At 48.4% G+C, this 27330-nt stretch overlaps 1 protein-coding gene across 3 annotated transcripts in view; it reads left to right on the top strand.

Annotated features, from left to right (window-relative positions):
- The window catches only part of CRMP1 (collapsin response mediator protein 1), a 100477-nt gene that overhangs the window by 14150 nt on the left and 58997 nt on the right, over window positions 1-27330 (top strand). For 2 of the 3 annotated variants that reach the window (XM_003800192.2, XM_003800193.2), the window contains exons 2-4: window positions 13392-13480; window positions 17280-17464; window positions 21002-21166. In XM_003800192.2, coding sequence (XP_003800240.1) covers window positions 13392-13480; window positions 17280-17464; window positions 21002-21166 — 439 coding nt within the window. Of the gene's footprint in view, window positions 1-8614; window positions 8638-13391; window positions 13481-17279; window positions 17465-21001; window positions 21167-27330 lie in introns of those variants that run through there. The other variant, XM_012811638.2, reaches the window with a different exon arrangement.

The following is a 27330-nucleotide window of genomic DNA, read 5'->3' as shown; positions in this document are numbered from 1 at the left end:
TAGAGATAGTCACTCTGGCTGCCATGTGGAGGGCACAAGGTAGGCAGCAGGGAGACAGGGTGAGGGCTGAATAGGGCAGGTGCAGTGGGAGACGGCATGGGATTTGTGTTTTAGAGATAGTCACTCTGGCTGCCATGTGGAGGGCACAAGGTAGGCAGCGGGGGAGACGGGTGAGGGCTGAATAGGGCAGGTGCAGTGGGAGACGGGTGGGGGCTGACCTGGGGCAGGTGCAGGGGGAGACGGGTGGGGGCTGACCTGGGGCAGGTGCAGTGGGAGGTAGAAATTAGCAGGGATGTTGGAAAACATTTCTAGAGTAGATACAACACAATCTAGAAAAGAGTTAGGTTTGGGGTAGAAGGTTAGAGAGAAGCTGAGGGTCGAACTGAGCATTTTAATGAGATCTGTCTCCCTGTGTTGCTAGGACTTTAAAAATCAGGTACTGTTTGAAGTGCCATCTCTGTGTTAATTTATTTAATTTTCAAAATTTCCCTCTGTGTTATAGACAGGAAACTCAAGCACAGAGAGGTGACCTCACCGTCATTACAGGGTTTGGTGGTGTGGGGCCAGATAAAGACCAGCCAGTCTGGCCTTTGTGCCTGTGTCCTTGGCCATCCACTCACATTGCCTCTTTGTTAAATGAGCATGAAATGAGATAATAGGTATGAAAGTAGCTGGACAGCTGGAGACATCATCAATGTTTATAGGTGAATAGGTCTCTGTGTTCAGTGTCTTTCCCCTGGAGAGTCCTGAGCCTTCGATCTGCCTTACCCTCTTTTGAGCACATTCATGACAATCTTGTGAGGAGGGCAGGCAAGGTATGAGGCATGGAGTATTGGCCTGACAAATGGCTGAGTAGGCCACTGTGTTCTATGCTGCTCATCCCCATTTTACAGAGGGGGAAACTGAATTTCACACACATTAACCAGTACCCCTACCCAGATCACCTTCACCCCCACCTACCACTACACTGGGCTGACCACCAGGAGGTGGGGGTGTTCATGGTAGAGGTGGCTGTACCATCTCTCAGCTGTGTGACCTCAGGCAGATTATGTCAGTTCTCTGACTTTCCTCATTTGTAGCCCTCATACCCAATTCTTCAGGTGATGTAAGAATTAAAAGTGAAAAATACAGAACTGACACTTAGTATGAGCTCAAGGAGTGTGAATTTCTTGAAGCAATGAGTTTCTGTTCTGATTTCTTTGTATAAGGCAAGAAGCAGAGACCAGGAAACACAAAAAAGGATCAAGGCATAGATGGCATGTTAGTGTCACTCTCCTATGGGCAGTGTGGGGGCTCTGCCCACTCTTGGGGTCATGATGGGGATGTGTTCTTTTGATTTTCTTCTATGTTTGGCAGAGGTGGGGGTCTTGCTTTTGTTCAGGCTGGGAGGGAGCTTCTGACCTTGAGAGACCGACCAGGCCTGGCCCCACAGAGTCCTGGAACTGTGGCCGGGGTCAAAGTGCCCTCCAAACATCACTATTACTCTGCCTTTCTCTTTCCATCCTTTTTCTCTCTTTTTAAAATTTTTATTCTTTCACTCCTTTTTTCTCTTTTTCTTTCTTTTCTCTTTTCTCTTCTTTTGTCCCTGTACTAAAAGGCTGCTCCAACATCTAAGCACAGAAACAAGGAAATTTAAAGAGAAGGAGGAAGTGAGGGGAAAGAAGTGAAGAAGAAGAAAACACACATAAGGAGGAACCAACAAAAAATTCCGGCACCGTGAAAGAACAGGACAGATCAAACCTCCCAAGGGATCATGAGGACCCACAGCTACCACAGAGGACCTTACCTGTAAAGAAATTATGGAAATGACAGAAAGGGAATTTAGAGGATGGATAGCAAAAACAATGAAGGGATTGAAGGAGAAGTGGAAAATCACCAAAAGGAAATACAAAAACTGACCCAAGGAATGAATGAAAGACGTGATGAAATTACAAAGGATATAAGAGCTTAAGGAATTGAAGAAGTCACTCAGGGAACTTACAGATGCAGTGGAAACTAAACTATCAATAACAGAGAAGAAAGAATCTCAGAGGTAGAGGATAAGGTTCTTGGGCTAACTCAGACATTTAAAGAGGCGGAAAAGAAGAGAGTAGATGCAGAACAATCACTTAGAGAATTACGGGACTTCAGTAAGCATTCAAACATACAAATTATAGGTATCCCTAAGGGAGGAGGAACCATCCCAAGGAATGGAAGCCCTACTGGAGGATATCATAATGAAAATTTCCCACTAAATCTTCCAACACACTCCTTTTAGAGGGAGTGTCACTAAAGATTTCAACACACTCCTTTTAGAGGGATATTGAAGCCCAGGTCATCTCAACACAAACAGAGCCTCTTCAAGACATATTGTAATGAACCTGGCCACGGTCAAAATGAAAGAGAAAATTTTGTAAGCAGCCAGGAATAAGCACCAGTTGACCTACAGGGGCAGAGCCATCAGGGTGACAGTGAAATTTTCAGCTGAAACTTTTCAAGGCAGAAGCAAGTGGTTATTTATCTTTAACCTTCTTAAACAAAACAACTTTCAGCCTAGGATTCTGTATCATGCTTACCTAAACTTCAAATCCAATGGCGACATCAACTCTTTTTTGACATGGAAACATTGAGGAGATTTGCCACAACAAGAAACTAAAGGACTAATAGTTCCTTTCACAATAGTGCACAGGATAAAACTAAGCAATGGACTTTCACAAAATAAGATGAGTAGAACTCCACCACACTTGTCAGTTCTCTCAATAAATGTGAATGGCTTGAATTCCCCCACTGAAAAGGCATAGGCTGACTGACTGGTTAAAAAAAGCACAAGCCTTGGGCAGTGCCTGCGGCTCAAAGGAATAGGGCGCTGGCCCCATATACCAGAGGTGGCAGGTTCAAACATGGCCCCGAACAAAAAAAAAAAAAGGCATCTATATGCTGTCTCTAGGAAATGTACCTAACCTTGAAGGGCAAAACAAGACTAAGGGTGAAGTGTTGGAAAACAATATTTCAGGCGAATGGAAATCTGAAGAAAGGAGGGGATCAGAATGTTATTTTCAGATTCAAGAGGATTTAAAGCAACTAAATTTAAGAAAGACAAAGATGGTCACTATATACTGATCAAGAGAACAAAACAACAAAAGCACATTTCAATTCTAAATATATATGCACCCAACTTAAAGGCTCCCAGATTAATGAAACAAACCCTAATTGTTCTGAAAAATATGATATCCTATGATACCATAATAGCTAGGGACTTTAACACTCCTCTGACAGAACTGGACAGATTCTCTAAACAGAAACGAAACAAAGAAACAAGGGACTTAAATGAGACCCTAGAACAATTGGGCTTAATAGACATATACAGAGCATACCATCCCAAAGCCAGTGAATATACATTCTTCTCTTCAACCCATGGATCATACTCCAGAATTGATCATGTCCTAAGACACAAAAGATAGGGATGTGTTATTTTAAAGTCAGGTAGTCAATTCATTACAGAGTATTTCCTGAATGTTTTCAAGTATGATGGGGCTGTTATAACTTCAGTTGTCATGGCAACAGGCCTGAGCTCACAGAAAAGACCTGAGATCCGTGGGGACCACCTGTATTTCTAATTCAGGTGGAAAAGACACCCTGCCCTCTACTTATGAGAGAGGAGGGCAAATATGTGTTAATTAGATTCAGTCTCATATCTGTTGTCACTTCCTGGGTTGCATTCTCAGATAGTGTGGCAGAGGGCCTCAAGCTGACAGGCTGTCCCCTGAGGCAAAATAAAAGCCAGTGGGCTGGTCCTGTGCATAAATGTGAGTGTGAGGCTAGGGTGGATGGCAGCGATTGAGGCTGTGAGGGGGCTGGATGGGAGAGCTGGGGGGGGGGAGCTTTTGGAGTGAGGAGGAACCAAGTCATCAAAGTTTAAAGTATTTGATCTAGAAGACCTCTCAGGCAGCAATTCCTGTGGATCCCAGCACATAATCTCAACAGTGTATTAATTGGCTTTGATGCAGTGATGCTGCATAGCAAACACGTCTTAAATGCTGTGGCTTATAACAACAAATATTTATTAAATATTTATTTGATTGGGGTTTGCGGAGGGTAGACACTTAACCAGGCTCAGATAGATTGTCTTCAGGCTTCTGTTTGGGTCAGGTAGACTCCTCATGGCCCCTCATTCTGAGGCTGCAATTCCTTGGCCCATGCAGTTTTCCTGGCAGAGGTGACTCTGATGAACTCCACCTGACTCTTAAAAGCTGTTTGTGCTGGGTCTGGGATGCTATGGCCTCTCTCATTCTCTGGATCTGACCCACAGTCAGTGGAGTAAGGGCTGCAGTGCAGCCACATCCAGGCATGGCAAGGTGGGAGGGCAGGAGGAGCTGTGAATGAATAAACACAACCTGCCAGAGAGTCTATTTTGAAATTATTTGGGGATGTTTGTTAACAGTGTAAATTCCGGGCGGCACCTGTGGCTCAAAGGAGTAGGGCACCGGCTCCATATGCAGGAGGTGGCGGGTTCAAACCCAGCCCTGGCCAAAAACTGCAAACAACAACAACAACAACAAAAACAGTGTAAATTCCTGGCCCATAGTCTAGATCTGGTAAGTGAGAGCCTTGATAAAAACACCTAGATTGGAATTCTCAACAGGCAGCTCCTGAGCATTTTGAGGATTAGCCTGACCATGGTGCTATGCTGTGAGTTGTGTGTCGGGGGTGGGGAAATTCCTACCTATCCTGCCAAATTTCTGGGTTGCAAAACATGAGCCTAAACCTCAGTGGCTTGTGGGATTTGAAGGAGTAATAACTTTGAAAACTCACCTTCACATCTCATTTGTCTTAAAAGAAAGCAGTCCAACCTGCATTCTATACTTGGACAAATACTTTTCTACTAAAATGAAGCTTTTCTAATCTCTTTGAGGCTCATTTTCCTATTGCTCTTTGGAAAGAGGGATTTCTCATCTCTCCAGAAGAGACCAGTCATTTAGTTACCGTGAGCTTTCCTGCCCTTCCCACTGAGGAACTGGCAACCTCATGCAAATTTGCATGACCTCTGAGACCCTGTGTTGACACTCATCTGCTCATTGACCCAGATTCCAGTTATTGCATTAGTGGAGCATGTAGGGGGAACATGGGAGTCACTGGGCCTCCCCCCAGCCTCCTGGGGTGGGAGAATTAAAGCATTGGAAGGGAGATACTAAGACCTGAAGGTACTTGAAGCTGGCTACCTCCATTGTGAAATGTCATGACAATTTTGGTTCTATGAGGATCAAAGACTAAAAATTTGCCAAAAAGCTGAGAAAGGAAAGCACTAAAAAACTGTAAGGCTGGATGAGTAGGAGGCTGAGGGATCTTCAGCATCCTCGAGTTTGGAGAAACCTCCCTGTCCCAGTGCCCGGTGGTGCTTCAGGACTGCGGACAGCAACCTCTCCCCACCCTTTCTGCTCCACCCCCCCAGTCTATTTCTCACCTACACAGCAATCTGAAACTTTCGGAACACCCTGCCTAGCTATGCACTATTTTCTGGAGCAGTCCCCTTCTCCTCATATTTCCAGCTTTGTGAACTTCTACTAATATTTTAGAACTCAGTTCAAATGTTCCCTCCTTGATGACATAACCACTGCCTTTTGCTGTCTTTGTAATAACAACCTTAGTTCTCTGCTATTTTCCCAGCAGGGATGTTGCTTAAACCAGTGATTTCTGGATAAGTGTTGATTTGATAAGAACAGCATCTCTTCTTTTCTTCTGAGGATCTCCAGACCTTTATTGACTTTATAGACCTTCTGACAGCCGCCTTCATGGTGGAGATGACAGATTTTATTCCCACCATGACAGAGGGAGTGCAGAACTCAGGAGCAGACAGGGTTGCAAACAATTCACTGTGCTCAGGAACTTTCCCTACTGAGTGGGGCTCATGATTGTTTATTTTGCTATTTTTATGGATGAGAATGCTTCGAGTTTTAAAGGCTAATTTTCATAAGCAGAGCTCAACAGAACCCTTAATGCTTGTGAAAAGAACAAAAGTGTCCTGCCTACATCAGATCTCTCCTCCCAGTTGGGGATGAATAGGAGATAATAGTAGGTTTGGATAAGAAGCTTTTCCTCTCGCCTGGATGCTCCTCTGACTCACCAGGCATTTGGCAGTAGAAACACCATCTCTGCCCAGCACAGGGTTTTGGTGGACCCCTTGCAAGGGGGCCTTTAAGCATCTTCTGTATTACACAGGCTTTGCACTTAGCAACCTGTTCCCTGCCAGTCGGGGTAGGATTTCAGGGAATTTTTAAAAGCAGAAAAGAGATATTTATCATGTGTCGGTCCACTCTTTCATCTCTTCCTGCTCGTCTCTCTCCTCTCCCCTTTCTTCCCTTTCTTTCTTTCCTCTTCTTTCTGCCTTTCCTTTCCTCATTATCATTCTTATTTTTTTAAAGGAATGGTATGTTTTATTTATTTATTTATTTATTTTTTATTTTTTTTGCAGTTTTTGGCCGGGGCTGGGTTTGAACCTGCCACCTCTGGCATATGGGGCCAGCGCCTTACTCCCTTGAGCCACAGGCCCCACCCCTGGTGATCATTCTTTTATCTGATCCTTCTTTTCTTTCTTTTTCACTTCCTCTGTTCAAACATTCTTTCTTCTTCCTCCATTTCTTGCACCCCCTACCCTCCTGCTCAGCAAACATTTGCTAAATCCAGAGTAAAGCTGGTCCCTGATGATACAGGGATGAAACACACAGGCTTCCCTGTCCATAGAGGGATGTCCAGCTCGCCAGGAGAAGGCACATGGACAGTGATCATTAGGAGTGATGGACACGGTGGGAGAGGGGTGTGCACCCGCAGTGAGGACCGGGAGGGTACCCCAAAGTCTCCATGGGGGAAGTCAGTTTCTCCCAGAAGATCCCCTTCTCCCTGAGTTATTCCCAGATAGTTTTGTGTTTGCCTTTTCTCCTAACATTTTATTATCTAGCACTTTTGTTTGTCCTTGAAACTTCTGGAAAATACTTTAGTAGTTGAATGCTGCCCCATTAGTCATGTGATTATACCATCATAACTGATTCTGGGCCACATCTTTGTGTATAATTCTTTCAGCCTGTTTGAATATTTTATTGAGGACAACTCCCCAGCACTAAATTGCTGGGTCAGAGGACGTGAAGAGTTTTAAAGTCTTTGAGAACATGCTTCAGCGTTGGCCACCATTTACTCTTCCTGAGAAATCCCATCTTTGAGAAGAAAATTAGGATGATCAGTTACCTTCTTCCACTTTTGCCTGGTGTCACGTGACGTCTTTTTTGTTTTGTTTTGTTTTTGAGGCAGAGTCTCACTCTGTCACCCTGGGTAGGGTGCTATGGCATCATAGTTTATAGTAACCCGAAACTCCTGGGTTCAAGTGATCCTCTTGCCTCACCCTTCTGGGTAGCTGGGACTACAACGCCTAGCTAATCTTTCTATTTATAGTAGAGACGGGGTCTCACTCTTGCTCGGTCTGGTCTTGAATGTCTGAGCTCAAGGGATCAACCGCCTCAGCCTCCCAGAGTGTTGGGGTTACAGGTGTGAGCCACTTCACCTAGCCTCATGTGATATCTGAGCTCAGAATGTTTCTCTGTGTGAGTTCTTCCCTGACGTGACGCAAATGGAGCCCAGACTCCTGTCTCTGGGTGGCTTTGGAGTCCCTGGGACCGGGCACCTGTGGACCTCTGTAAGTTCCTCACTTGGAGGTAACACTTCAGCCAGAGGAAGCACTCTGAGTCCCCCAAGCACTCCTTTCCTGCCTATCTTCTCTCTCTGTGTGTATGTTTCCCTCTCCCGGAATCTTTTCTCGCCTTTGCCATGTGGCTAATGCTACTTGCTCTTCAAGCCCAGAATATGCACCTTCCCCCAGAAGGGCTGGAGTGGAGGCCACCTCTGTGCTCTTCCAGCACCTCCTCTGTTGCAGCCTTCCCATACCTGGCTGCCCATGACTCAGTTTCCCTCACATCCAGAGCTATTTCTTTTAGCTGTCTGAACCCCTTCCTTTAAGATCTTTTTAGCAAGCAGAGTTCCTGCTACAGAACACGGCAGAGAATAAACAGCACATACATCAGGATGCTGACCAATTGCCAAGCCTGTGCAGGGCACTTCACAAACACTCCTGGGAAGAAGAGCCAATGATCCCCACTGTATAGATGGGGAAACTGAGACCCAGAGCAGCCAAACATGGATAATAAGGAGGATGAAGGTCAGAACCTACATCTGTGTGACTTGGAGTGTTTTGCTCTCATGTGATACTGAAGTGAGGAGATGAGCTATACTGAGGAAAATTTGCTTTTAGGTCACTGCTGTCACCAGGGAGTAAACTGGCAGTCCCTGGCATGCCCTTGCTAACAAACTCAGCTGTTAGGTTTTTGTTGCATTTTTTGCTAGGCATTTTGTTTTCCTCAAAGTGTGTAAGTAGGAATTTTTGTTCAGAGCTTGTCATTTTTCACATCTGCTCACTGCTTACCCCTCACGGAAATCCTGTGACAGGCAACAGGCTGTGCCCATATTATTTTTCCAGTGTGGGAATTTTATGTTATTAATTTTAAGAATATACATTAAAGAACATTATATATACACATGTGGTAAATTTGCTGTTTTTGGCATACAGTTCTGTGAGTTTTTACTCTCAGATTTCATGCGTAAAAACGGGAGCCTCAAGTGCAAGGTCCTTAGATCACAGAACTTGGGTGTTTTTAAGTTCTATCTTCTGTGAGATGTCATGGATTCTAGAATATGAGAATGTTTTAAAATGTGACAGAAGTGTGATTTGGTGGCCCCAACACTGGACAGGAAGTTAGGAAACCTTGGGTCTAATCTGCACTCTTGTTACTTGTGCAGGGCAGGAATTCACATCTGTCTCTGGATCTTATTCCCTTCTAGGTTGGGTCAGGCCTCACCTTCCCTGAGAACTGCTCAGTTTCAACAGTCACAAAGAATACAACTCTCCCAAGGCACATTTCCTAAGGTGTCTCTCATGGGAAATATCTTCTCAGATTTTCCATAGCATGAAGGGATCTAAGCTGTGAGAATATGTAATCTCAGTCCCCCTTTTAACTATTCACGTCACACATCAGCAGAGGAAGGGGTCTGAGAAGTTCTGCCATCAAGACTATCATTTTTTCTGTACAACAAGAATTTTCTAAACTCACTGCACCAGGGAACTCCTTTCTGGGACAGTGTCTACCCAAAGCCTTCTAACCAAGGTTTCTAAAGAACATGGCTTTGAAAATGCCAATTAAAGGGCAAAGGAACTACCAATTTTAAGAAAGAATGTGAAGAAGTCACGTCAGCTTCTGCCTTGTTGTGAGCTTTTTTTTTTTTTTTTCCAGAAATATACTGGCGTTTAAGACACACCAAGAGTGTGGAGGGGGGTCCTGCACATGGTGTCTGATGGTGGTGGGGGAGGGTGTGAATTGGAACACAAGCTTCACCATCTGATACGAGGAAGAGCAGGGCAGGTTGGGGCCAATCTTCTGGCACACAGTGGATTAAAGTACTACCTTTCAGGCTGAGCCCAGAAAGCCCACTATTAAATGTAACAGGCAGACAGCTGCCTTAGGGGGGCCACATCCCAGAAGTCATGCACCATCTGCAGATGACTGAGGTTGGAAACCTGTGTGCCAGCTCATCTGTGCTGCTTGGAGATGCCTCCCAGCTCCATCTCTCCCTTGACCCTGAGTTTAGTCTCATCCAGAGGACTTGGTGAGTCTCCTCTTGGGGATGCACAGATCATGCCCGGCTTCTATTTTAGGAATAGGCCTGGGAGCAACTGAACGTGAAGCTCTTTCTTTCTGAGACCCTCATTCTGGAGAATACAATGGGTTGCTGCACACTACTCTTGAATCATGGTTATGGTGCCTTCCTGTCCACCCTCACCTGTTCATCTTTTTTTTTTTTTTTTTTTTAGTAGTTTTTGGCCGGGGCTGGGTTTGAACCTGCCACCCCCGGCATATGGGGCCGGCACCCTACTCCTTTGAGCCATCGGCACTGCCCACCTGTTCATCTTTTAAGAATCAGTTTGGTCATCCATCTACCCACTCACCCACTTATCTATCTGTCCATCCATTCATTCATCCAACTACTCATTTATCCATCCATTCATTCATCCATTCATCCACCCACCCACCCACCCACTTATCCAGCGATCCATTCACCTATCTACCTACTCTTTTTCCATCCATCTAGTCATCCATCCATTCATCCATCCATCCACCTACCCACCTACCCATCTATCCATCTATCCATCTATCCACCCACATGCCCATTTATTCATCTATCCACCCACCTACTTATCCATCTATCCATCCACTCGCCCACACATCCATCCATCTATCTCCCTACCCACCTACCCATTCATTCATCTATCCATCCATCATTCATCTGTCTATCCACCCATCTGTCTATCACCCATCCATCATCCGTCCACCTAGCATGCAGCCTAGGTCCCAGGTGGCAGGAGCGAAGACTCAGGCAAAGTCTGTGCTCACATGAAACTAACAGCCTAGTCAAGACAGCTGGTAGGCAAGCTCCAGGTGGCACCAGCCCCATGGGTGCATGTGCCATTAGTCCCTTGTGGACTTGTGCCCTGCACTGCCAGTGGAGTAACACACCAAAGCTCTGACTCCGGTAGGGCAAGTCACATTTTAGACAGGCATGCAAATGTATATGTAGTGTGTCAAATGTACTATGACGAGTACTATGAACACATGAAGTAGGTGAGGGTGGACTGCTGCTGGGGTGGTGGCTTGTGGTGTCGAAGGGGAGGGGTCTCAGACAAGTGACATTGATCAGGGCCTTGAATGGGCTTAGACCATAAAACTTGCCAAGACAGTGGGATTCCAGATTAACTGGGATCCTAGCCAGTCTCCGCTTTCACTCTGAGGGAAACGTACTCCTGATACAGGAACACACCAGAGGGCTCTGAGTGCCCAGCTGTGTGATCGGTTTGTGCTCAGAAAGTTCCCAGATTCCTTAGTTTGGGCTAAACTGTTCATTGGGTGTGCAGAGTGCCCTCTGCACACCTCTTATGGTGGATGCCGTAGGACCATTGGGACCTGGTGCAAGGGGCCACTCTGAGGTGCCCTGTATATATTCTTCCTCTGAGGGCTCTGTCAGGATCTGGCCTAGCTGCCCACAGCGTTAGCCAGAGCAGTCTGCACTCTTGAATGGATTTATTTATCAGATGGACAGTGTACCTTTCCTCCATCAACCCATCATTCATCTGTCCACCAGCCTTCAGCCTCAAGGCGGGCTCCACTGCAGGGCACCCCCAGAGCCCCCTCCTTCCTATGTAGCTGTGTGGGACTCTTCTGTCTACTTCTCTCTCCCCAACCCAAGAGATGGTTCTGGGGCAGACGCTATGTTTTGCTCATCACCACACCTCCACCTTGGAGACAAAAGGCAAATAAGCACATGGAAAGGAATTCTCAGCTCTCAGGAAATTTAAATGAACAAATATCAATGATACACAGAGTGCTTAGTGTCCTTGGGCACAGAATGTGGCAGTTACTTTTAGAAAGCACTTTGGTTGTCTTTACAAAGGCCATAGTAAGGTTTATGCTGTTTGACTCAGTTGTTAAGCTTTGGAGAATCCCGCCTAACAATTCCACCAAATTAAGGGAAAAGTTTGTGCACAAAGGTGTTCACTGCAGCAATATACAACCCTGTGAAATATCTTACAATGGAGGAATAATTGAAAAATTTATTATGTATTCATAAGATAGACTATTTTGTAGCCATTTAAAAATTATTGCTATAAGGAATATGTAATAAGTTGGGATATACTTGTGGAAAATGCATGAGGGACAGAGTTGTGTGCTTTTGGTTCCTATAACCTGCTGGTCTCCGGGTGTCACACAGTATTCTCTCTGCACAGAGCACTCTGCATCTGCCTTCCTGGCCTTCCCCTTACCACTCTATTTTTTGGTCCAGCTTGTCTGGACCTATTTTCTAGATCTGTGTGTGCCTTACGTGGCTCCCATGCAGGATCCCCTTCTCCTCCTGAACCCCATATACTCCACCAGGACTTATTGAACATCCGTCTCTCCATCTGTCCATCCCATGAGCATTGATTCCAGTTCTGTTCTGGGTTCTCTTTGGCTACTCAGGGCCTGACCCTCAGCTTGGAGCTGAGACACAGCCAGTCACTGAAGGTCACCTGGATGTGTGAGAGGATGTGTGCATCGGGGCCACACCATGGAAAACAGGAGAAAGAAGGGAAACATCTGAATGTCAGTTGGAAACTGTATAGGAGGAGTGGGTCTTTTTTTAGTCTTTTTACTATCTTTTAAAATGCCTCTAAGTTTATCAGTGTCATATTTAATAATGCCTTGAGAAATTCTTTTTCTACAAATGGCCCAGTTTCTTCAACAAATGAATGACATTCAAAAGGGAGGACGGGATGGTGCAGATGTTAATAGAGACTACAGAGAACGCAGGGGCAGGTGCAGTGTGGGGACTTGGGGTGGATCCTGATCCAAACCTACCAACCGCTGAGAGACACTGGTCCAGCCTGAACAAGAGCGAGACCCCATCTCTAATTAAAACTAGAAAAACTAGCCAGGCATTGTGGTTGGAGCTATTAGTCATAGCTACTTGGGAGGCCAAGGCAGGAGGATCTCTTGAGCCCAGGAGTTGGAGGCTACAGTGAGTTATGATCACACCTCTGTACTCAAGCCTGGGCAACAAAGTGAAACGCTGTCTCAAAAAAAGAAAAAGGCATTTGTGAGACAATCGACTAAAATGCAACAGCATCTGATTATTGACTGGTAATTGTGTTAGTTGGGATAATGGATTATGGGTATGTCTATTTATTTATTTATTTATTTATTTAATTTTCTTGAGACAGAGCCTCAAGCTGTCACCCTGGGTAGAGTGCCATGGCATCACAGCTCATAGCAACCTCTAAGTCCTGGGCTCAAGCGATTCTCTTGCCTCAGCCTCCCAAGTAGCTGGGACCACAGGCGCCCACCACAACGCCTGGCTATTTTTTGGTTGCGGCCGTCATTGCTGTTTGGTGGGCCTGGGCTGGATTTGAACCCACCAGCTCAGGTATATGTGGCTGGCACCTTAGCCATTTGAGCCACAGGTGCCGAGCCAGGTATGTCTATTTAAAAAGCCCCTCACTGTTAGGGGTACACACTGAAGTATTTATAGGTGGAATGATCAAGTGCTTGGGAATTGTTTTAAAATACATCGGCAAAAACAGAACAAAGTTTTTTAGGAAAGGGAGAAGTAAGTGACATGAGGATGGTGGAGTATGGAAGCTGGGTGGGGGCTGACAGGGCTGGGCTTTCTTTTATGCCATTTCTTTACTTTTGAAAATATTTGAGGATGTTTATATTAAAGTTAAAAATAAAATATGCCTCTTGGCTTTTCCTCAGTAATCCTGAATACTTTGTTTCTCTTTTCAGAGTGACCGACTCCTCATCAAAGGTGGACGAATCATCAACGATGACCAGTCCTTTTACGCTGATGTCTACTTGGAAGATGGACTTATAAAGTGGGTTGACCTAAATAGACCTTTTTAAGGAACCCGTGTCCCTAGGCTGCCTGGCTTGGAAGGCTGGAGTTCTGCCCCAGAGCATCTGTGCTGTGGTCCTGTGTGTCAGGGGTAGAGACCTCAGGGAGATTGGGGGAGGTTCAAGCCGGGGGTGGGGAAGGAGCTGGCATTTGTTGGGTGGCCCCCGTGCCAGGCACTCTGCCACGCAGGGCGGCAGCCCATCTCATGTGATGCTCACACCCAGGCTGTGAAGTGCAGGTGCTGACCACTGTTTTATTGTTCTGGAAGCAGCAGGCCAGTGCTGCCTAGGGCTGGCCTCACGTTATAGGGTGTGAGTTAGGACAAGGCCCCAGTTCTACCCCAGAACAGCTGACTGAATTCACAGCTGTTTCATCTTCTACCTGCTTATTGTTTCTGGAGTTGGGTTGAGGGGATCAGAGGAGACAGGAGGAATGTGTAGCTTCCAGACCCAGCCTTGGCAACGAAAGATAAGATGTGTTTCCTTTCCTTTCCTCCTGCTGGCTCCCTTTTAGCCCTACTTATGACAACCCAGGTGTCTCAGTGTGCTTGGGCTGCCGTGGGAATGCCACAGCTGGGCCGTTTAGACAGCAGAACCTTATTTCTCACATTTCTGGAGGCTGCACGTCTTGGATCAAGGTGCCATTGGGGTTGGTTTCTCCTGGGATCTCTCTCTGTAGTTTGCAGATAGCACCTCTCCCCTGTGTGTCCATATGGTGCCTCTGTGCATGCACAGCCCTGGTGTCTCTCTCTTAAAAGGATGGCTTCTAGTGGATTAGAGCCCCACTCTTATGACCTCATTTGACCTTAATTACTGTCTTAGAGGTCCCATCTCCAAAGACAGTCATGGGGTAGGGTGTTGGGACTTCAACATGAATTTGGTCTGCAGTGGAGCAATGAGGTTCTCTTTCTGGGAGTGTGAAGAATGCCCTGGATTCACTTGCAGCTCAGCCTCTTCCCCTGGGATCTGGAGGAAGAGAGGAGGACACTGTCTCAGGCTCAAGCGTGGGTGGTGGCACAGGAAGGAAAGTCAGAGGTGAATCAGAGCGGTGAAGGTCAGACAGAGATGGGTCCTGCTGACAGCATCATCCCGGGGCCCACATAGGCTTAACGGATGAGGAAGAGGAGAAGGACGAGGAGAGGAACATGGCGAGAGGAGGCTGTGGATTACTGGGAGCATTAGAAGAGGCCACGTTTGCAAAGCACCCAGTAAAGAGGGTTGGCCGGGACAGTGGGGCCCTCCCTGCCTCCCGTCTGCCCAACCCCAGCCCTAGTCCCAGGCTGTCTCAAGTCTACTTGCATTGCCATAAAGGAAGTACCTGAGGCTGGGTAACCTGTAAAGAAAGAGGTGAATTTGGCTTATGGTTCTGCAGGCTGTGCAGGAAGCAGGGCACTGGCATCTGCTCCTGGGAAGGCTGTAGGGAGCCTCCACTCACGGGGGAAGATGAGGCACGGCTGGCACATGAGAAGGAGGGAGCAAGGGAGGGGGCAAAAGGTGCCGGCTCCTTACTAGGCAGCTCTGCTGGTGACTCATGGAGCACAGAAATCACTCATTACTCCCAGACTGTTCTGAGGGTCCTCCCCACCATGACCCAAACCCCTCCCGCCAGGTCCCACCTCTGACACTGGGGCTCAAATTTCAGCATGCCATTTGGAGGGTCCAAGCATCCAAATTGTATCAGAGGCCTTGACGACTTCAAGCCCAGCTCCCCCCTCCAGCTTCATTCCCTGCTCTCTCGTGGCTTGTGTGGGCTCCCAGTATCTGATAGGCTGCTCCCCTGGGAACCTTGTGCCCATAAGAGCTCTCCCTGGAGTGCACCCCCCACGTTCTGCCTTCTCCTTCCCTCTTGCGTGTCCCTCTGGGGCTCGCTCATGTGATTCTTCCTCCAGGAAGACTTCCCTGACCCCGAGATGGTGAGGGGTGCATCCCTCTGTCCCTCCAGCCTGCCCTCTCCTCCAGGGACCTTACCTCATGGGCCATCTTGCCCAGGGGCCCTGCACCCTTCTTGGGATGGAGGAGGTGCTGAGGAGTACTGATTAGGAAAGGTATAAATAGATGGATCTGGACTGTCAGGTGGGGAGGACGTTGGGGTCAGTCGCAGATAGACAGCCTGGAGCCAGAAAGGGGATAAAAGGAGTTTGAGGGTTGGGAGGGTGGTGAAGGGTGTTCAAAAATGAGAGTTTCTAACTCAACTGCTGCTTAGCTGTGGAGAAAACAGCTCAGGGGACCACCCCTTTATGCAGGGGCCTCTGGGGTGCTGAGCCATGAAGGGCAAACAAAGCTGAGAACCGTGTCTGGAGTCACCGCTCACTCCACGAGCCACACGCTGCCTGGGGTCACCGCTCACTCCCATAAGCCATACGCTGCCTATAGTCTCAGTCGAGCACTTCCACTCGCGTCTGTCCCAGGCTGGCCCCGCAACAGGGCTCTACGGTCCTCAGGGGTATACAGATGGAATGAGAAACCATCAGCCGAACTGCACTTCTTAAGTGCCTGCTGTGTGCATGATGCAAGGCAGGAAATATGCAGTATCCCCAAGTCTCAGTGTTTGTGGCTCCTCTTAGTCAGAAACTCCTTTGTGTCTGAGCCCCATTGCTGAGCTGCTCTGCGTGGTTGGGCCCCTCCTCTTCCCAGGGGACTGGGGAGGCTGAGTGTGTATCTGCACCAAGGGCTTTGCAGGAGGCCCCGGGGTCACTCTGAGCAGGAATCCTGCTGGCTGAGAGTGTAGCTTTGACACACAGAGCCTGCAGACCCCCTATGCTGACCTTAGGAACCACCTGGCATGTGGGGGCACAATTGTTTTCTTTCATTTTCGTTAAGCCCCAAGAATCCTTTAATTTTGTGGCCAGTTGGCAAGCTTTCCTAAAAACTCTTCAGCTACTGTGATTCATGGAATTATGAGTCATTGAGTCTTCTCTCCAATTCAGTAAGCATCAGTGAATCAAATGCTAGTCACAGGGCTGATTCTAAGCCAGGGGTGGTGGGGGTGCTAGTTCACTGAGCTGAGCTGGCTGTCTCCCCCTCCTCCCCTTCCACGCATGGTATTGAGCACCCATCACTGGGTCTTCCTGATCCATAGAGGTGTCCTATGTAGTTGACTCCTAGTTTGGAGGGAATTTGCTGATCCCATGTAAGGAACTGGGGAACACCAGCCTGGTGGGAAGAGCCCTGATGTTAGACTTGGGAAGACCTGGGCTTGAATCTGGGCCCATCACTGACTCCATGAGTGACCTCAGACAAGTCACCACACCTCTCTGAGCTCTGTTATCCTTTGTTTGTGCAATACCTCCTACCTCACAGGGTTGAAAGATGGATATTAGAGAGGAACGGGCCCCTAATTAGAGTACTTGTTGAACCTCCCCAGCATGGTGACTGAGTCACAGGCTCTAATTAGAACCGTCTGTGATTCTACATAGTCCAAAGTATGTCGGGCTACTCAGACAATGCTTTGCCACTTGGTACATGCTGGTCTCACCTTGGTTAGATTCAGCTCTGTCAGTTCCTCCCCTTGGAAGCCTTCCCAGATTAACCAGGCTGGGTGAAGCCACCTACTGTGTGCTCCCTAGCACTAGCATTTTACTCACATGTTATTCCTCCCCATTAGACTGTGAACCCCCACCCTGACCACTACCCCCAAGGGCAGGGGCTCTGCCTGGTTATCTCTCTCTACAGAAGGGCTGGCTCAGAAATGTTTATCACATGGAACCGAAGTGACATATGTGACAGCTCATTCCATTTTTCTTTCAAGAACCCAAAGCCGTCTCTGTTGTTTGCCTCCAGACAAATAGGAGAGAACTTAATTGTTCCTGGTGGAGTGAAGATTGTGGAGGCCAATGGGCGGATGGTCATTCCTGGAGGTATTGATGTCAACACATACCTGCAGAAGCCCTGCCAGGGGATGACTGCAGCTGACGACTTCTTCCAAGGGACCAAGGCTGCGCTGGCGGGCGGGACCACGATGATCAGTGAGTGGCGCCATCCCCCGCCCCAGGGACCTAGCTATGAGTACTCTTCTTCATCACCAGCATCCTCACAAGTGCTGGATATTCCTGGGCACCTGGCTCAGGAGGAAACTAAAGTTGTGTTTAGAGTTTAGAAATGGAATTGATTTAAGCTAAAGTATTGAGTAAAGAAGGTGTAGATTACAGGGAGATAAAGCAAAGAAACAGTGCTGCAATGTGATGTGAAGATGGCTAACGTTTTGGAACCAGTGACATAGGTATTACGAGAGATGAGGAAATAGATGCTCAGAGAGGTGAAGTCACTGGCCCAAGGTGCCACACTTAGAAGGGGTTATATTAGTCCATGGTGCTGTGGTGATACTGTGATAACGCTGTGTAACAAACAGCTCCCAGATCTCAAGCAACACTTGTTTTCCTCTTTCTGGGATCTGCATGGTGGGGCTGGGGCTGGAGTGGCTCTGCCCAGCTATTGGATTTGGGGTACCATGGATCTCCTTTTCTGGCACCAGTGACTCCCCAGCTATTCTGTTCTGGTGAGTGGCAGAGTACAGGAGGCCTGGCTGAAACTTGCTCCTGCTCTCATTCTCTCATCTCCTCACTTTCATGCTGTAACCTCCACCTTCCTTTGGTTGGCCACAGTCACATGGCCAAGCCCAAAGTCACAGGGAGTATATACTATCTCCGTGAACCCTGGTGGACTTGGGAAGGAAGGAAAAATGGTGGACACGATAATCTTCTACCACCGTGGTCAGTGGTCAGACTCCCTCTGCTGCCCCATGCAGCCTGGTTATCATTTGTGTTTTGTTTGAATAGCTGTTTTTTTGCTTGGATTCCATTTCAATAAATGATTTTATTGAAATAGCAATAGTTGATTACAGATCATCTTCTTCTGTTTTTTTTAGACCGAGTCTCACTTTGCCATTCTTGGTAGAGTGCTGTGGCATCACAGGTCACAGCAACCTTAAACTCTTGGGCTTAAGTGATTCTCTTGCCTCAGTCTCCTTAAGTAGCTGGGACTACAGGCTCCAGCCACATGCAGATATTTTTCTGAGTGTTGGGCTGTCGAGCTGTAGATGGCTTGTGAGCTGGTCAGGCCCCTGAGCCAAGAGGGTATGGCTTGGCTTCTGATCCCTCTTCCGAAGGTCTGCTGTTGGATCTGTTTCTGGCTGGAAAGGTGGGAGGAACATAGGCTTGAGACCTGGGTAGATTTGGATGTGGGTCCCAGCTGCTGGGATTTGAATCTGAGCCCTGGTCAGCACTCAGCCTCTCTGAGCCTCAACTTTGTGCACCTGTAACATGGGTTCTGTGCTATGAAGCCCCCAGCATTGTTTAGAGACAGATGTGAGACTCCTAAGTGCAGCGTGTGGCACCTAATGCTTTGAGAAGTGGAGATGCGTGTTCCAGGCTCAGGGTACCTGCACAGGGGAGGGGACAAAGCCTGAGAAAGGAGCCAGGGTCCCTGGGCTTTCTGCTTGCTCCTTATCCTTCCTCATCTGTGAGCCCTGGGGAGGCCTGCTGTAGCCTCACCTCTCTACCTCAGAAGGGCGGTTTTCAATGTGTGTTTCAGCAACACCAAGAGCCTATGAAAGAACCACAAGGACCACAGACAGTGGTCTGATGTGGGCCCCATTTCATCTCTTCATTCAGCAGGTGTTGACTGAAAGTCATGCTCTCCCAGGCAGCACCACTCGGCTTTTGTGCCAGGTGAACAAAAGCAAAAATGATGCTGATTTTCCGGGGCATGGAGTCTCACAGGGAGTCCCTGACATTCACACATAGGACTGTAAAGTGTGACTAGTGCTGTAAAAGAAAAGTGTGTAGTGCTTTGAATAGCAGGTCAAGGACTCAGGGAAGACTCTGAAGAAGCAACATCAGTGCAGGGACCTGAGTGAGTCAGAATTAACTGGGTAAAGAGGATGGAGAAGAGCAGGGTGCTGGGCGGGGCAGCATGTGCAAAGGCCCTGTGGCCAAGAGGCTGCAAGAAGGCCCATGGGTGAGGTGCAGAAACTGAGGGTGGAATCTTGTCATCTGAGACTGGAAGATGGGATGGGGATGATACTGGGCTTTGCTCTTTCTATATGGGCAATGGGCAGCCGTTGGAGGATTTTAAGCAAGAAGTGCTGTGATGTGTTCTGAAGTTTGAAGAGACAAGGATAGAGTATCCCAGATGGGATGTGGCTGGACTAGTGGGGAGGTGATTGTGCAGTTCATCTGAGACGTGAGGGGTAGACACAACACTCAACACTGTGGAGTGAGAAGAGTAGACAGCTCCAAGGGCATGCAGGGGGCATGTCCACAGGACTTGGTGGTGGATTGGGTGGCGGGAGGTGAGAGAAAGGAAGCACCAAGGCTGACCTGTGGCTGGTGGCTTGTAGAGCTGTCAGGTGGTGATAGTGAGGGGCAGGTTTGCAAGTGCCATTGGGGAGGGGACATCATTGGATGAGGTTCTGAACATTTTAATTTTGAGGAACTTTTGAGTCATCCCAGTGGAGAGGTCGAGGGCATGACTGGATTCAGAGTTGTATAGCTCAGAGGAAGTGGCCCATTTTAATGAGCAGGTACAAGGAAGGAAAAGTTCCAGGACCGAGGCTTAAGGGGTCCAGTCACTTGGTGGACAAGTAGAGGATACAGCATGCTCAAAAACATCGAGAAGCAGCAGCCAGGGAGGTAGGACAGAAGCCAGAAACATCTAGACAGTGGTGTGGCTGTGGATGCCATAAAGGAGTGAGTTTGGGGAAGGAAAGAATGACTCCGTATGCTGGCAGAGGCCAAGAGAGTGAGGACGGCACGCTTCCGTCAGACCTGGAGACCTGAGGGTCACGTTAGCAAAGGCTGACGCTGCAGGTGGGTGGAGGAGTGGGAGGGAGGAGGGAGTGGAGACTGCTCTTCATGATGCCTGGCTGTGAGGGGTGTGTGCAGGGCGATGATGACTGCAGGGCCGTGTGAAGTAAGGGAGGTGGAGAGGACAGGAGGCTCCGCTTTCTGATCTACATTACATTTAAGATTTTTTTGAAAAACAGATGTTAAAGGTAACTTGTTTAGTCTCTAAGGTTCTTTTCATCTTGACATTCAGGGCCAAGGGAGGGAGTGTGGACCAGTGGGGAAGGGGGTGGATTATCTGGCAGGTCCAGGGAATCTTCTTTGCCTACTAGTTGTGATGGCCTTGAACAAGTGCCTTACCCTGTCTGAGCCTCAGTTCTTCATCTGCAAAGTGGGGATATTGATATTCATGTCACAGGATGGTTGTTAGGAATAAACAGGATAATTTATTTAAAGCCTCAGTGGCGGTGTTGGACATACAGTGACGCTGCTGCTGCTTCTGACAGGGTGGTGACTGGTGTTGGTGAAGGCTGAAGATGGTGGAGATGACATTGCTACTGATGGTTATGGTTAGTGATGGTGATGGCAGTGTGACAACAATGATGGAAGTGATGATGGAAAGGACAGTGATGGTGACAGTGTGGGCAGCAGTGGTGGTGACATGGCTGCTGCTGGGGCACTTGGGTCCTAAGCATCCTGACTTGCATTTCTCTGCCCCAGTTGACCATGTTGTTCCCGATCCTGGGTCCAGCCTGCTGACCTCCTTCGAGAAGTGGCACGAAGCAGCTGACACCAAATCCTGCTGTGACTACTCCCTCCACGTGGACATCACAAGCTGGTACGATGGCGTTCGGGAGGAGCTGGAGATGCTGGTTCAAGACAAAGGTCAGTTACAACCCCAGGAAGAGGCCTGGAGTCCCTGGTTCTTGGGTAGATCCAAGGATCATGTGTGGTGAAAACTCCCTTTATCTGCACTTGCTCTAAACGGCTATGTGCTGGGCCCCACCCCAAACAGTGAAGAAAAGGCTACTCTCTTGCTGACTCTGTCTCCTCTTTAAGCCTCCTGGAGGTGTCCCTTGGTCACTGAAGTAGGCAGGGGTTCTGTAGCCTGGCGGTGCAAGGCCCTCGCCAACTTGGCCTCACTTTTCTTTCTCTACTATGACCTGTCCTGGGTACTTGCTGTCCTCTCTGCCATTCCTGACACCTGCTACATCACCATGCCTTCGCCCTGTCAGTCTCCCCGCCAGCAGTGTCCTTCCCCCTCTGCCTGCTGAGTGCTGCTCTCATCCAGGGACAGCTCAGCCGGCACCTTCTCCCACTCCCCAGTGGGAGTTGCTGCACTCCTTGAATATCAAAGCCAGGCACTGGGGCCCCTGTGGGGCACTTCTTCTTCTTCTTCTCCATTGTTCTTGGATTGTGGGATGTTGGTTGGTTGGCGGGCTCTTCCTTTAAACCCTGAGCTCTATTCCAGCATGGGGGCGGGGATGAGGGGTTGTCTGTGTCTGTATGACTCTGCCTCCCACCTTGTCCCCTGGGTCTGGGTTCACACCAGCTGTCTCTGTACAGCATAGACACTTTGCCGTGTGTGTTATGTTGAATGGAAGTGAGCTGAACAGAAGACATGACGGAAGCAAAGAACAACAGAGCAGAGTGAGTCAGGGCATGAGCAACCAGTCCAAACAGGGGCAGTTGGGAGCTCAAGGAGGTAGCCTGAGATGGAGGCACTTCCAGGAGAGCGAGGGTGTGTTTGCAGTTTTTAAAATACAGGTTGGACATAAAGTTTGTGTGCGGTTTAACTAGGTTAAACTATTTTAAATTACATAGGAACTTTGTGTCCACCCTGTATATATGCTGGCCAGATGCAGTGGTTCATGCCTATAATCTTAGCACTCTGGGAGACCAAGGAGGAGGATCCCTTGAACTCAGGAGTTGGAGACCAGCCTGAGTAAGAGGGAGACTCCATCTCTACTAAAAATAGAAAACCTAGCTGGGCATTGTCGTGGGTGCCTATAGTCCCAGCTAGTCAGGAGGCTGAGGCAAGAGCATCACTTGAACCCAAGAGATTGAGGTTGCTGTGAGCTATGAATGACACCATGGCAGTCTAGCCTGGGCGACAGACTGAGACTCTGTCTCAAAAGAATTTGTATATTATTCTCATTATAAAAGCACTGTCATCCCCAATATTTGAAAAGCCAGAAAACAGAGAGGAGGAAAAAAATATTTGTTTCCTTTGGTTCTATCCCCAGTTGCAATTTTCCCTTCATGTAAAAGATCATTGCCTTCCATGCCCATCTCTGTAGACGCTTTTTCCTTAGATGGTTGTGTGATCGCTGTTATTTGGAATCCTTCCTTCTTCACTTAATGTTTTATGAGTAACATTACTCTTCATCAGTAACTCTTTAATGGCTCATAATATGCAACATAATAGTTAATTTGCTTAAGTATGTTCTTTCTTGAGGGCGTTTAGGTTTTCCGTTTCATTATAAATCGTGTTATAATGAACATCTTTGTATATAAATGTTTGTTTGCATATCTAATCATTTTTTTAGATTTCCTGAAAAGGAATTAGGAAGTCAAAAGTTTTAGCATTTTTCAAGATCATAGCACTTATTGTGAAATTGATTTCCTGAAAGAAGCATCCACCCGCAGGCCCACAGGTCCCAAGTCAGAATCCCCAGCCCTGTGTGTTTACACCACTGCATGCTATCGCTTCTGTGAAGTCCTTGCTAATTCCATGGGTGAAAGATGTTCCGTCATTCTTGTTTTCATTGTAGTTCTTCAATTACTAATTACGTTCAATATTTTGGGTCTTTTGGGCCAATTTGAATCCTCGTGTGTTTGTTTAAGCTCTGTCAGGAAGGCATTAAACTTCCATTGCAATTGGGAACACACAGGGTCCCAATCCAAGGGAAGTGACAATTTGTATCTTGCTTTTCTCTTCCGCAGTTAAGTCCCGAGCACTCTTTACTCCATGGGCTTCACGTAGTTGGACAGCCTAACTATGGAGGTGGACAGGAGAGGGGTCAGGGTGGAATGCTGGGATTTGGGGACTATCGAGTGAGGGTGACATGGCTTGGGGTGGCAGCACTGTTGGGGTTTTGATACTTGATAGCCTCGCATTGCCCCTGAAGAGAGCAGAGAGCTCTCTGCTTCCCTTGACTAGCAACTCGGAAGGGAAAGACAGTCCTGATGAAGGTTTTAGGTGCATATGAGTTGTAAGTGCCTAACAAGGTTATAAAATGCTCTGAATTGATACAGGTTTTAGAATGGAATTAGTACATCCTTATTGAAACGATATGGAAGCACCTAAAGTAAAAAGTGATACTTTGGTGTTTGTCTTTCCAGGTATTCTGTGTTTATATATAAACGTTTTGGACATGTGTGTAATACACTTCTGGCATATGTATATAAAAATTACGTCACACGGACGTAATTTTTACATAAATGGAACTGTTATTGGATAATATTCTGCAGTATGCCTTTTTCCATCCTAGGAAATGTCATGGATAGCCAGGTCCCTCCACTTCGTCTCTGTGTCCCCCTGGGCCGAGCACTCACCCTCTCTGTGCCTCAGTTTCTCCATCTGGAAAATGGAGGTAACACAAAGGTTGTTTTGCAGATCAAATGAGAGAATATCCATAAAGTACTTAGAGCAGTGCCCGCCCATGGTAAGGACACAGTGCTGTAAGTTATTGTTTTCATTATGGTTCTGTGTCAGCACGTACCCATTTGCCGTAAGACCTCCAGACTATTCCATCTTAAGGAGGTGTGTATTGATCTACCCCTGCTCAGTGAAATTTAAAACACTGTGTCACGAGGTCTCTCAGGAAAGTGAGGTCTGGGGCAGAGACTGCCTGTAGGAAGAGAGCGTATATTAGATTTCTCCTACTGCCGTAACAAAGCCCCACAAACCTGGTGGTTTAAACAGCACTAATTTATTATCTTACAGTTTTTGAGGTTAGAAATTGCAGTGGGTCGTGCAGGGCTAAAATCTAGACGTCAGGAGAGCCTTTCCCTGCTTTCTCAGGCTCCTGGGCCCTGGACTGCACCCCACTGTGTCCTAGTCACCTCATCTCCTGCCCCCCCATGTCTAAGAACGCTGATGACATTGGCCCATCTGGATAATCCAGGATGAGCTCCGCCTCTCAGGATCGTCAATCGAGGGATACCTGCAAAGTCACCTTAGAGGTGTGTCCTCGGGATCCAGCTGTAGGGGCTGTGTTTCTGCCTCCTATAGAGAGGACTCTGTATCAGTCTCTGTGAGAGAATTAAAGGAAGTGGTCTGGCCACAGGATACCCTGAATCCTGGAGGGGCCTTCAGATATATCCCAGTGGAGGGCAAGGGGGTCAGGACTTTTATATCCTGAGTTGTAGGGCACTGTGTGTGGGCCCTCAGGGAGGTATGTGACCTCAAGCCAGTCAGCTCCCTTCCCCAAAGTAGTCCAGACAGGACTCACAGCTGAGGTCCCTCTGTCCGCAGCTCTCCAGGAAGCTGGGGCGGGGGGGATGGACCTTTCCTTCCTGAAGGGGTGTTCTTGGAGCTTATCGGGCATCTGCCGTGGCTGATACCCATCCTCTGTCATTTCAGACAGTGTGGTGGGACATTTGTATGAAGACATCTAAGCTTGCCGGTGCCACCGTCTCTGTAGAGCAAACAGCTCGAGGTGGACCCTGGGTGCCCCTGCCCTCTATATGGGGGCACAGTTTGAGTGGGGGATGAGCCCCAGCCTACCCCACTAACTCAGACCAGGAGCTTAGGCCACTGGCTATCTCTGACTCCATTCCATCTTCTAAAACTGACTTCCTCTCTGTCTGTCTCTAATGCATGCACACATGTGCAGTCAGGCAACCTCCTGCCTGTCACACGCCTTCCAGGAAGCAGTGAGATGTGGGAAGATCCCAGCAACCCGGCTGGCTGGGTACAGACCCTGCCTCTTCCGCTTCCTGGCTGTGTGACCCCCGGACAAATCACCTTACCCGGCTCTCTGAGACTCACAACCTCTTCTCCGCAGCTTTGGGACCCTGGTGTTGGTGTCAGTTGTGAGCCCCACGGTCTGAATTCAGTGCTATGGCTCCTGTGCTACACCCCAGGCTACTCTGTTGTTGCAGCAACCCCTGGAGGAAGACAGAGCGTGGTGGAAGTTATTTTTCTTGAGGTTCTGTGGGTGCTGAGTTACTGACTCCAGCTGGGGCCCAGGCTGGGGACCTCCACTCCCCAGCAGGATTGGAACCCTCCACTAGACAAGTGCCTAGGGCTGCTCTGAACTGACCACCTGAGGCCTGTGGCCCCTGTGTCAGGGCTTGGGAATGGCACAAAGAAAAATCAACCTCCTGTCCCCCAAAGAGAGTTCATAAGCTCTACACTTATCCCTTGAAGGCAACCCCAGGAGGCCTGAACCCTCTGTCCTGGGTGGGGCAGGTGGGACAGGGAGGGTGGCTAGTGAAGGGACGGACCCTCTTCTAGCACCGAGGAACAAGGTGAGCGATCCCCTGGTCCTCGGGAGAGGCTGACCCCTTCCCAGAGCTGCTGTTCTTGCCTTTTTCTTCCCACCACCTGGTCCTGTGTCTCTGATTGAGTGCATGGATTATAAAAAAAATTTGTTATCAGGGTGCCCAGGCCCACTACTGCCTTCTCATCCTTCAATTCCAGCATCACTTTCTCAGACGGGCCTTTCCCCCAGCGCTCCTGCAGGCCCCAAGGACACACAGGTGGGATCACGCTTCACACGCCCTGCCCCATAACCCTGACTCTGCTGGTTGCCCTCGGCCTCCTCCCTGAGACTCCCCAGCTTCCTTCCTCATCCTCAGCCCAGCCCAGAAGGTTACCGCACAACTTTCGGGATGCCCACGGGCGGCACAGACTCACCAGGCCCCAGGGAAGCTGTGTTTCTTACTGAAGACTCTGCTGCTGCCCCAGAACCCCCAGTCAGTGAGGGGTGCCCTGGATGCCCTGTGCTCTAGCAGCACCCAGGTGCTGTGTGCGTGATCTGTGTCCACGGTCTTTCTTGACATCTCCGTCCTCCCTCCTCTGCCACATGGTCCTCCCCATCACGTCCCGGGCAGCTGGGGCCCCTCCCTGCTCTGGGCCTCACTGCATCTCACCCTGATCCCAGCCTCAGCCACAGCTCCAGCCACAGCAGTATACTTATTTTTGTATTAAGGTATACTTGACTAAATCTGTATATATTTGCAGTGTATGGTGTGATGCTTTGGTATGTGGGGACACTGAGAATGATGGGATCAAGCTGTGTGACATACCCACCACCTCCTGTACTTAACATTCTGTGTTCTCACAGTAACTCTTCCACCACGCTGTACAGTGGGTCTCCAGCACTTATGCGTCCTGTGTCACTGCACCCCGGATCAGCATCTCCCTGCCTCCCTCTGCCCCAGGCTCTAGGAACCACCTTCCCAGCCCCTGCTTCTGTGTGGTCAGCTTTTCTCGGTTCCACACACGAGTGAGGTCGTGTCACATTTGTCTTCCTGTGCCTGGCTTATTTCACTCAGGTAGTGCTCTCCCGCTTCATCCTTGTTGTTGTGAATGACAAGATTTCCTTTTTTTTGAGACAGAGTCTCACTCTGTCCTCCAGGGTGGAGGGCTGTGGTGTCATAGCTGACAGCAATTACAATCTCTTGGCCTCAAGCCATCCTCTTGCTTCAGCTTCCTGAGTAGCTGGGGCTACAGGCATGTGCAGCAAGGCCTTGCTAGTTTTTCTGTTTTTAGTAGAGACGGGGTCTCACTCTTGCCCAGGCTGGTCTGGAACTCTTTGAGCTCAAGGGACTCTCCCACCTCAGCTTCCCGGAGTGCTCGGATGACAGGCGCGAGTCACTGTGCCTGGCCAGGCTTTTCTTTTTTTAAAAAAGCAGAATGGCATTCCATTTTGAGCATCTAAGCTGATGGCTTTCTAAGCTGATATACTACATTTTTAATCCATTGTTCATCGGTGGGCATGTAGGTTGACTCCACAAAGTGGCTGTTGTGAAAAGTGCTGCAGTGGCCCCGGCAGTGTGGGAGTCTCTCCAGTGACCCGGGCAGTGCGGGAGTCTCT

Source organism: Otolemur garnettii, unplaced genomic scaffold (genome assembly GCF_000181295.1).
Source record: "Otolemur garnettii isolate 467f Iridium unplaced genomic scaffold, OtoGar3 scaffold00171, whole genome shotgun sequence".
Lineage (NCBI taxonomy): Eukaryota > Metazoa > Chordata > Mammalia > Primates > Galagidae > Otolemur > Otolemur garnettii.
This window is presented reverse-complemented; position numbering and strand designations above follow the sequence as displayed.